The following is an 11,133-nucleotide window of genomic DNA, read 5'->3' as shown; positions in this document are numbered from 1 at the left end:
GGGGACCCCCGCCCCAGCTCCCTGAGAGGCACCAGTCCCCCTGCCCGGACTCCTTGAGCGGGTCCCGGTCCCCCCGCCCCAGCTCCTTGAGAGGGTCTCGGTCTCCCCTGCCCCGACTCCTTGAGGGGGTTCCGGTCCCCCTCGCCCGCGTTGGAGACCCCCGCCCCAGCTCCTTGAGGGGGTCTCGGTTCCCCCAACGCCGGTTCCCTGAGGGGGCCTGGTCACCCTGCCCCGGCTGTTTGAAAGGGTCCCGGTCACCATTGCCTGCGTTGGAGACCCCCACCCCAGCTCCTTGATGGGGTCCCAGTCTCCCCACCTTGGCTCCTTGAGGGGGTCTCGGTCCCCCTGCCAGGCTCTGGGATCCCCCCACGGCGGCCCCCAGGCTCCTCCATACGAGGGGTTCTCAGAATTGTGGGGGTTCTTTTGTGCTTAAACTTCTCAGCTGTTGTAAACGTGCCCTGGCAGCTGGGCATCCTTGCTGTGATTTATACATTTGCTTGCGTGTTCCTGATCGATTTCTAGGTGGAGATTGAGGAATGTGGAATGGGTAGGAGTATTACAGGAGCATTGTAGTAATTGCAGCTTTTACAGAGTTATGGAGATTGGAAAATCCCTCCAGGATCATCGAGTCCAAGCTGTGCCCGATGCCCACGTTGTCCCCAGCCCAGAGCACTGAGTGCCACATCCATCCTTGGGCACCTCCAGGGATGGGCACTCCAAACCCCCCTGGGCAGCCCCTTCCAACCCTTTCCATGAGGAAATTCCTGCTGCTGTCCAACCTGAGCCTCCCCAGCCCAGCCTGAGACCGTTCCCTCTCCTCCTGTCCCTGTTCCATGGGATAGGATCCCCTGGCTGTCCTCTCCTGGCAGGGAGTTGTGCAGAGCCAGAAAGTCAGACTCCACTTGATTTTCATTTTTTTTATTAATTTAAGGGCAGTTTGTGGAAATAAATACACCTCCTACATCTCATTAGAGAGCTCTTATGTTCCAAAACGCCACCGATGCCTCCAGCTCTGTAACTCCCTCTGTTCCAGGTCAAATCCATGGCTGCTCGCGGGGAGCTGAACATTGTCCTGGACTTTTTATTCCAAATCAATCCCTGCACAGCGGCTGGCAGGGTCGGGCAGCCTGTGCTGTCCCAGAGCCCCCTACATGCAGCACTCAGCGTTTTGCCTCCATCCACCTATTCGCAACCACGTTACTACTGAGCGTTGCTTCCACACCTCGGTGTGAGGAGGTTCCTTTCCTCCAAGCCGAGCACCCCGCGGTGTGTGGGGGCGCCGCGGAGCGGGTTCGGCTGAGGGGAAAAGCGAGGCGACCGCTGGAGCTCCGCATCCCCTGATGAGGGGATCCCTCGGGGCGGGTTTAGCTGAAGGGAAAAGCGAGGCGACCGCTGGAGCTCCACAGCCTCGGGTGCGGGAGTTCCGCGGGGCTGGTTTGGCTGAGGGGAGAAGCGAGGTGTGCGCTGGAGCTCCGCAGCCACGGGCGCCATCCCTCCTCGGCGGCCTCCTCTCCCCCAGGCCGAGCACTCCGCGGTGTGCGGAGTCCCGCAGGGCGGGTTTGGCTGAGGGGAGAAGCGAGGTGCGCGCTGGAGCTCCGCAGCCCCAGGTGCGAGGGTCCCGTAGGGCGGGTTTAGCTCAGGGGAGAAGCGAGGCGAGAGGTGGAGCTCCGCAGCCCCGGGTGCGGAGGTCCCGTAGGGCGGGTTTAGCTCAGGGGAGAAGCGAAGCGACCGCTGGAGCTCCGCAGCCCGGGGTGCGGGGTCCCGCGGGGCGGGTTTAGCACAGGGGAGAAGCGAGGCGAGAGGTGGAGCTCCTCAGCCCCGGGTGCGGAGGTCCCGTAGGGCGGGTTTAGCTCAGGGGAGAAGCGCAGCCCCGGGTGCGGGGGTCCCGCGGCGCGGGTCTCCCTGACGGGAGAAGCGAAGCGGGGGAGGCTGGAGCTCCGCAGCCCCGGGTGCAGGGGTCGCGCAGCGCGGGTTTAGCGCAGGGCAGAACTGAAGCGAGCGCCGGAGCTCCGCAGCCCCGGGCGCGATCCCGCCCCGGCGGCGCTGCGCAGGCGCGGGCGGGCGGGCGGCGGGCGGGGGCCGTTCCCGGGGCAACGGCCGGGCCGGGCCGGGGCCGAGCGGCCGCGCTGGGCAGCGGCACCCGCCGGGAATGGGGCCCGCGCCGGGGCCCCCCCGACACGATGCTGCTCGGCAGGAAGCCGGACGGGCCTCTCGCCGCGGGTGAGCAGGAGGGGGCGGCCGGGGGTCCCGCGGGGCTGGGGGGAAAGGGGGGGATGCGGTTTGGGTCGGTGGCCGCCGAGCCCCCCGCGTGGTCCCAGCCGCCCGTCTGGTCTGTCGCGATAGGCGTCGCGATTTTAAGTTTTTGAGCAGTCGACAGCGAGAGACGCCGCCTTTTTTTTTTTTTTTTTGCCTTCCCCACGCTTTTGCAGTGTAATTCTCACATCTCATTTTTAAGGGATAACCTGCTTTAAAGGATAGTCCTATCAAGTGTTGAAGTGTTTGCTCGTTTTCTGCTCGTTTGGGATTATCCTGATTAAGGGGAAGCGGGAAGAATGGTGGGCAGTGATTCTTAGGGATGTATTTTTTTGCAGTGCAGAAGTTGCTTCACAAAAAAGAACCTCTAAATTAAAAGTATCTCGAATTAAGATTTCCCAGAAGCATCGCACTGCTGCGGTTTGAAAATTCAGTTAAATTCCAAAGATCATTTAATGAATGAAGGAAAATCGATGATTTTACAGACTAAAATGTGCATTTAAGCTTTTGGCTCTGCCTCTGTCGGTGTGAATTGTTGTGAATAACTGGTTTGTGTGTGGGACCGTTCCAGCCAGGATTGGAGATGGATTGTACGACTCCTATATGAGGATAGATGAGTGTAGATACCCAGAGCCTACAAATGAAGAACGGAGCCCCTCGGGAATTCCTTCCCTTTCAAGACCTCATGTGAGTATTTTAAAGTCATCTGTGTCTTCACGTTGTGCAGTGTGGGAGTGAGAGCTGTGTGGGGGTCTGATACCTCCCTACAGAGAATAGATTTTAAACGTGGCATTTTGCTGCTTTGTAGAGGCTTCTTAACATTATTGTTTTTTCTGAGCATGAAAATGATGTGCTGCATTCAGTGCAGAACTTGCTGGCAGCCTCAGGAACCCCATCTTACTGCCCTCAGCTCAGTGTTTTAATAAAAATAACTTTATTTTACAAAGGCTTGGAGCATTCTGCCGTGTCACCTTGTGCTCTGATTAGTCAATCCACACATGCTTTGCTCTGCCTCCTCCTGCACGTTTCCATTTTAGTTTCCCTCATGAAAATTCTGACTGGTAAGTAACATAGGAGCAGTGTGAGTCTGTGTGGCTGCCAAACACCTCACAAAAGTACCTTTCTGCTCCGAAAGCTTGGGCATTATCTGTCACTTCTTTTGCTTCCAAAACAGTCCTTATGAACTGAAGGTGTTGCTGGGCTCTTTCATCAGGGCTCTGTTCCCTCAGCAGATGTGGAGCTGGGAGATTTTTTTTTTCCCTTTAATTGGCTCAGTAGTGCTCGTGTTCAGCTGTACTTTTGTGCACTGATCTGTCCTTTAGATGGGTTTTAAATGTGTTCTGGCTCTTGTTGAGTTCTGGCAGAAGGGAAGGAGCTTAAGCTTAAAAAAAACCCTCTCACTTTCTAAAAAGTGAAAATAGACATTGCCCCGAGGAACATGCATTTGAAAATCATCACCTTGTGGGATTTTGTTGTAACAAATTTGGTCTGTGCAAACTCAGGGGCATGAGTCTGGGTTTTTTTTTCCCTTTTTGGAAATGTTGAGGGGGAACAGAAGGAATTTGGAGTTCTGTTGAGCAGTAGGGTTTGAGGAGTGGTGGGTTGGGGTTTTTTGTGTGCAGGGATATGGAAACAATTCAGCTGCAGTGTTTTGAGCTGTAGTGTGACTTCATTTGTTCATAACTGAGTACAAGTCAGTAGAGTGGAACTATCCAATGCAATACAAATATAAACCCATGAATATTTTGTTTGATTTGTCTTCATCTGTGTTTTTTATCCTTAAAGCCTGTTAACTTCTTAGGGCAAGCTTAAGGATTTATAGCATGCCCAGTTTGCATGGTGGTGTACCAATAAAATCCAACCTCAGTGGTATCAGGCAAGCAGGAGCTGGGGCTGAAATGGTGGTGCTGAGTTTTAATGGGAAAATACCTGGAGTTTTAGTTTTCTTGCAAGATGTGTTATTATTATGTAATGTTACATGAGAATTGAGGAGTGTTGGTGACTGCAGCTGCCCATTCCTTCATCTGAGCCTGCAAGAGAACACAAAGTCTCTCTGCTTTGAGAATACATGGGCTGGGTTCAATGTGTTTAATTCAGTGTTCAGAGCATCTCTGCAAACCAGTTTGTGCAGGAATTGCAGCAACTGTTTCCTTGTCAGTGAAAATGAAGTTTTGTCAGGGAGAGTTTTCAACAGGGTGCCACTGGTTGTTGTCAGCCTCATTTCTCGCCTGCACTTCAGCAATTAAACAAAAAGCTTGTGGAGGCTGGGATTTGTAAAATCAAGCTGTTGAAAGAAAGCTGGTGTTAGCCAGGAGTCATCTGAGTGCAGCTCTCCTGAGCTCAAGTGAAGATGGAGCTATATTTGTGTCTCACCATCATGTGGCAACTGATTTTGGGAGTCCTCTAAGAATGAAAATTGAGCCCTTACTACCGTTGAGTCAGGTTTGAAATCCAAAGCCATAATTCCTTCATTAAGAAATCGTTCCAGGATAAATGGAATCATGAATTGCTGGTTTATTTAGGGATTCAAAGGTACAAAATGTTTGCTATGAGCAGCAGCACAAGCAGAGCTGCCGCTGCTCTTGGGTGGAGAATATTTAAACAAGCGTGACCCTAGTTCTGTGTTTATATCTTGTGTTTATTTGTAAACTTTCTGTTTGGGTCTGCCAACTGAAGAGTCTTTGAGGCAGCTCTGAAGAAATGTCATTCTTATCTCGGAGGTTCAGCCAGGCTCCAAGAAAAAGGCGTTTATTCCGAGTTACCAGGGCTGGGCTCTGTTGTTTTTGCTGCAGGCTCTGGCTGGGCGTGTCCCTCCCAGTACACCACATTTTGGGGTCGATAGGAGGAGTGGAGCTTGGTAGGATCTCTTCATGTTGATAAGGACTGACTTCTGCAGGGAAATGCCCATTTTTTGGGGCTTGTGAGCAAGAACCAACATTTCAGGGCAGCACCAACAACCAGAGGCTTTTATGAGCTGTGTGGAGTTGGCTTTGGGGAGAACATTCACTTCCCTGATTTGCTGACCCTGCTGAGATGTTGGACTGGATGTAACTAAAAAGGAATTTGGTTTTATTGCCGTGGGGCTGCAGGTTTATTTATATTTTTTTTGTTTGATTCCTGTGTAGTTATTTTGGTTTTCAGGGATTTGGTTTGGCATGTGTCTGAGATCTTTATTTTTAGATTAAAGGACAAAATGGAAAACAGATGTTGCTGCTTCAGTCAGGGCTTCTTCAATTCTGCCTGGATGGGACAACACCTCTGTGCTGCCTCTCAGCAGGGAGTGCCAGCAAGCAGGAAAAGGAAAAACTGCTAGAGGGGAACTGACCTCCGGGGTGTTCAGCATTTACTAAATAGTAAAATTGACAAGCCTGGAAAATTTCACAGTGTTTTTCTCACCTTCTCTGGGTTTGTTTCAGATGTAAATATTTTAGCACATGGTGGTAAGAGGGAGTGCTCACAGACTGCTCTCAGCTGAGTTGGAGTGGGAGCTGCTCCTGGTTGTTCAAGTGTGTGTTAAGAGAGTTCTGCAGCTCTCTGTTCCCTCTGTGACAGTGCCAGGACCCAAGAGAGTGGCTGGAGCTGTGGCAGGGAGGTTTAGGTTGGATAAAAGTTCTTCCCCCAGAGGGTGGTGGGCTGTGGGATCTCAGCACATCCTTCCCGATGTCCAGAGATGCCACGAGAACCCTTGGGGGTCTCAGAAATCCTGGAATGTTGCCAAGAGTGTTTGGTGGCTTGATTTTGATCCATCCACAGAAGTGACAGCAGTTTGAGGACATGAGAATCACTTTAGAGTGAAGGGTGTAAAAGGGACACATTTATAGGGTGAAATATAAACTTTAAGGTTTTTGGTACAGGGGGCTTATGGAGACAAGATGGAGGCATCAGGGCATGTCTCGTCCTTCCTCTTTCTTCTTCTTGTCCTCCATCTCCTGTGGTGATGTTGGCACTTGGGGATTGGTTCATGGTGAGGGTGCACTTGCTAACATGGGTGAAAAGTATTGGAAAATAAAGGTAAATATCATGTACATAGATTTTAGTATAAAAAGACACGACCGCCCCATGGGTGGGCAGAGTGCCCTTGGCTGCCTTGCAGGTCAGACCTGTGCTGGGCAGACAGAAAATTCTGTAGATAAGAAACAATCAACAATCTGAAGATGGAAAAGCTGAAGAGTCCAGACTCGTCCTTTGAAACGCGGGCAGCCCAAGAACCGCCCTACCCGTGTCCAAGCAGAGACAGACAGACAGCCAGACACGACAGTGGGGCACAGAACAGGCTGCCCAGGGCATGGGCACAGCCCCAGGGCTGCCAGAGCTCCAGAGCAACGCTCTCAGGGGCTGGGAGGGATTTTGGGGTCTCCTGTGCAGGACCAGGACTTGGACTTGATGATCATTTTTGTGGGTCCCTTCCAGCTCAGTATTCTATAATTCCACCATGATTTCAAAGAGAGGTGTGGATATGATGATGTTTTCCCCTTGAAATTATAACCCCACCATTAATTTTTAGATTCTGAAGGATGGTTTACCTTGCCTTGCCCTGTCCCCCTCCTGTTCCTCGTGCAGCTGCCTCGCACCAGCCATGTGTCACCTGCTGGGGCTGCTTTGTGTTCCTTTGGCAGCCTGGCTGTGCACTCCTGCTGCCACTTCTCTGCACATCCACGTTCCATTCCGTGCTCCAGACAGGTGCAAGTTGCATCTGTTGGTGGTTGTGCTGCTGCACCCACGTCTGAAGCTAAACATAGCTGTTCCCTGGCCCTCCACTGAGTGGAGAGAGGAATTTTGTGGTTGTTTGAGTCTTTGGCTGTCTAGGGTTTCCCTTTCTGGATTTAAAAGCACATGTGCTGTTTCAGGGAGCTGCTTTCTCTTTGTGTACCCTTCTATAACTATGCTTGTAACTTAATTTAGCCCAGCATTTTATATTTGTTCCTAATAAATGCCAAACTCGTCCGTGTTACCGATTTTCTGTTGGTAGTGAGTTTATTTTTAATCTATGCTTTAAAAGATAAACTAAACTACTTTTTCCCTTGTAGGTTTCTATCAACAAACTTATAATGAAGGATCACCCTCTGGCTGCAAATCAGGTCAAAGTGGAGCAGTTATTTGAGGACTCTGGCAACAGAAGGAGCAGCACTCTTCACTCTGCAGGCCTTACTCCAGAAAGATCTCTGCCTTCCCTGACAAAAGAGAAAACCCTAGAGAGCCTGGGTGCTAGAGGCAGTGGAAGCTCCTTGAAATCACACAAAGCTGTCTCCCAAGCTCCAGAGGAAGCTGTCAAACAGTTCAAACATCTGCTATCAGCTTATGAGCAGCAGGAGATCTTCAGTTTCTCCGAGATTTACTTTGTGGGGCCATCTGCCAAAAAGAGGCAGGGGGTGATCGGCGGCCCCAACAACGGCGGCTACGATGACGACCAAGGCAGCTACATCCACGTGCCCCACGACCACCTGGCTTACAGGTATGAGGTGCTCAAAATCATTGGCAAGGGCAGTTTTGGACAAGTTGCTAAAGTCTATGATCACAAACTGCACCAACACCTGGCCTTAAAGATGGTTCGCAATGAGAAGAGGTTCCATCGCCAAGCTGCCGAGGAGATCAGGATCCTGGAGCACCTGAAGAAGCAGGATAAAACAGGCAGCATGAATGTGATCCACATGCTGGAAAGCTTCACCTTTCGGAACCACATCTGCATGACCTTTGAACTCTTGAGTATGAACCTGTATGAGCTGATTAAAAGGAATAAATTTCAGGGTTTCAGCCTCCAGCTGGTTCGGAAGTTCGCTCACTCCATCCTGCAGTGTTTGGATGCCCTTTATAGAAACAAAATCATCCACTGTGACTTGAAGCCAGAAAATATCCTCCTAAAACAGCAAGGGAGGAGTGGAATCAAGGTTATAGATTTTGGGTCCAGCTGTTTTGAGCACCAAAGAGTCTACACCTACATCCAGTCCCGGTTTTATCGGGCGCCAGAGGTGATCCTGGGGAGCCGCTATGGGATGCCCATAGACATGTGGAGTTTTGGCTGTATCCTGGTGGAGCTTTTGACTGGCTACCCTCTTTTCCCTGGAGAGGACGAGGCAGACCAGCTGGCCTGTATCATGGAACTTCTTGGAATGCCACCTCAGAAGCTTTTGGAGCAATCCAAACGAGCCAAGAACTTCATCAACTCCAAGGGTCACCCCCGTTACTGCACGGTGCTGACGCAGCCGGACGGGAAGGTGACCCTGAGCGGGAGCCGCTCGCGCCGCGGCAAGGTCCGGGGTGCCCCGGGGAACAAGGACTGGGTGACAGCTCTGAAGGGCTGTGATGACCCCTTGTTCACTGGTTTCCTGAAGGATTGCCTCAGCTGGGATCCTTCCACACGCATGATTCCCAGCCAGGCCCTGCGGCACCCCTGGATCTGCAAACGGGTGCCCAAAGCAGCCGCCTTGGAGAAAAGCGCCGGCAGGAGGATTTCCAGCTATTCAGGTTCCTTCCAAGGAATTGCTAACAAGCTGCCTCCTGTGGCTGCAGTCCCCAGCAAGCTGAGGGCCAGTCTGGCCACTGAGCCCAGTGGCAGCATCCCTCTGTGTACTGTGCTCCCCAAACTGGTCAGCTAGTGGGGAATGCTGGGTTCCCAGGGTACGCCCCGTGTGTGTGCGCCGTCTGTTCATGCCGTGGGAGGAAATGAAATGAGAGGGTTTTAATGGATTTACTTTGTGTTAGGGGCTCAGTCTGGAATATTGGAAGATCAGTCAGAAATGTGCACGTTAAAGGGCTGATTTTATCCAGTTGCTTCACTCACACCTGGTGCATTCCCCACTGCTGAGGGCTCAGCTCAGCTGGGGAGTACAGAGACACTTTGGCTGATGTGCTGTTTAAAAATGCTGGTTTAGAAACCAAACCATTTATCATGGTTCAACAGGTTCTTTTGCTTAAGGCAGGAAAGGAACTTGATTTAAACTCCCATGTTTTCAGTTGTCTCCAGCTGAACTCTTTCTGTTCCAGGGGAAAGTTTTTAAATCTCTTGTCAAAAGCACAAATGCATTAATGTAATGCATTAGGAACTTACTTGCAAATTGCTTAAGTTTGAAGAATTTTATTTCTCTGCATTGCTTTTCCCTTATCTGTCCTGGGATTTTAAAAACTGTGATGGGATGTAGACCCCAAAGGAATTTGTCATTGGAAGAGAAAATACTCAGATGATAAAATTTCAAAGCAGCCATGAAAAAATGAAATGCCACGAAACACAGGATATATCTAAATAAAACTACTAATTTCTGTAACACTTGCTATTTCCCCCTAAAAATCTATGGAAAGCTTGTAGGGGTATTTGGGATCAGGCCTGGTCCATCACAAGTGTGGGCCAGTTTGTTCAGGTAATGATTGAATTTTGTTTCTTTGGAGCTCAGATTTCCATCATCAGTTCTGCCAGGTGTGTGTCTTTGTTTTTCCCGTGTTTCTAAAACAAAAATGTTGAACTTCAAGAGCTGGTTTATATCCATGTTTGAGATTCTGGTAATTGCAAAAAATTATCTCTTTGTGTAGAGTGAATTCCATTGAATTACATGAAGCTCTTTTAATAAAAATGCAAACATGCCACCCCTGTCAGACAAGTAGAACTTTTTCAGGCCCAGGGCTGTGACTGGAAAATGAGGGAGGGGGGGGAAAACACACATTAATAATTGGGAGTGTGCTCTGAAATCTCAACAAAATCTCTGGAAACATAACCAGGAAAGACTGATAAGGTGCAAGAACTGGCTGATCCAAATGGAAATATTTTATGGGAAGAGCTGCTTTGTTTCTAATTGCCTTCCTTCAGGCCTTTGGGTGCCTACATTTTCTCATTCTTGAACTCCATGAGCTTGTATTTCCTCTTCCTTTATCTTCCCAGAACATGCCAGGGTGGTGTGACCTGTCACAACCACAGCCCAGCTTGTTGGGGTTGTTCCTTCTTGCAGCCTCATAGCCCAAGCCCATCTCCAGATCCATCTGATCCCTTGCCAGGTGCCTGAACAGGACTTTAAATGCAATTTAGAGCTTTTCTGAACAGGAGGTTTGAAATGTAATGACTTTTCCTCTGCAGCAGGTTTTGAATGCTGAAGGAAGGAGACTCTCAGTATGCAAACAAAGGAGTCACCAGGGTGATTTGAAAGATAAGTGAGCAAATGTTCAGTAGGAGACCCTTCCCCTGAGGAGATGGGGCTGCTCTGGCCCCTCTGGGTCATTGCAGCACTGGGTGCAGGCCTGCAAAAAACCTCAAAAAGACTCAGCCAAAGCTCCAAAGGACTCGAAACTGAGGCTCCCAGGAGGGTTCTCATGTGTGGAGCTTTTCTGAGTTGTTTTGTTGAGCAAGTGTCAATTCAATGAGCTTAGTAATGATATTAAAATAACAGTCTGGCCCTTATCTGTGCAGCAAGCAGCATGGATGGGCTGGCCTGGGTCACTCACAGCAACACATGGCTGGGATTTTTCATTTTGCTAGGCTGAGTGAAGTTTTATTTGAATGAAGAACCAGGGAAGTGGATTCTGGAGGGAAGTGGCAGAAGATGCCATTGATTTTAGTAGAATCTCTAATAGATCTGGCACATTTTCAGAAGCCAGGAATCTTCTTCTTCCTTTTGTGCCCTTTACATTTCTTTATAACAAAACACACCAGGTGAGAGAGGAGAAGGGACCCTTGCAGGATGCATGGCAAAGGATTTTATAGAGAAGATAAGGTGGTGGTGCTGCTTCCTGGCAGAAGGAGCAGTGCTGGTGTGCTGGGAGCTGCACAAACATCCATCTGTAAAAACTAGAATAATATTGATAATTCTGTGACTTTTGGGGAGAGGTGGCTGTGAGGGAGCTCCTCCTGTGGCAGCCCCTGGTGCACACTGAGTCATTTTGCTTAAGGCTGGGGCTGTG

The 11,133-nt window shown here is 50.1% G+C and overlaps 1 protein-coding gene across 1 annotated transcript; it reads left to right on the top strand.

Moving 5' to 3' along the window:
- The first annotated feature begins 2,073 nt into the window (after positions 1 to 2,073).
- Positions 2,074 to 9,828, top strand: DYRK3 (dual specificity tyrosine phosphorylation regulated kinase 3). The gene is made up of 3 exons (XM_071450288.1): positions 2,074 to 2,220; positions 2,825 to 2,940; positions 7,281 to 9,828. Exons 1-3 carry the CDS (start codon positions 2,181 to 2,183, stop codon positions 8,844 to 8,846), a joined length of 1,722 nt encoding a protein of 573 aa, XP_071306389.1. The 5' UTR covers positions 2,074 to 2,180; the 3' UTR covers positions 8,847 to 9,828.
- Positions 9,829 to 11,133: the final 1,305 nt, after the last annotated feature.

Source organism: Agelaius tricolor, unplaced genomic scaffold (genome assembly GCF_023055355.1).
Source record: "Agelaius tricolor isolate 1412-34295 unplaced genomic scaffold, bAgeTri1.0.p SCAF_30, whole genome shotgun sequence".
NCBI classification, from domain to species: Eukaryota; Metazoa; Chordata; class Aves; order Passeriformes; family Icteridae; genus Agelaius; species Agelaius tricolor.
This window is presented reverse-complemented; position numbering and strand designations above follow the sequence as displayed.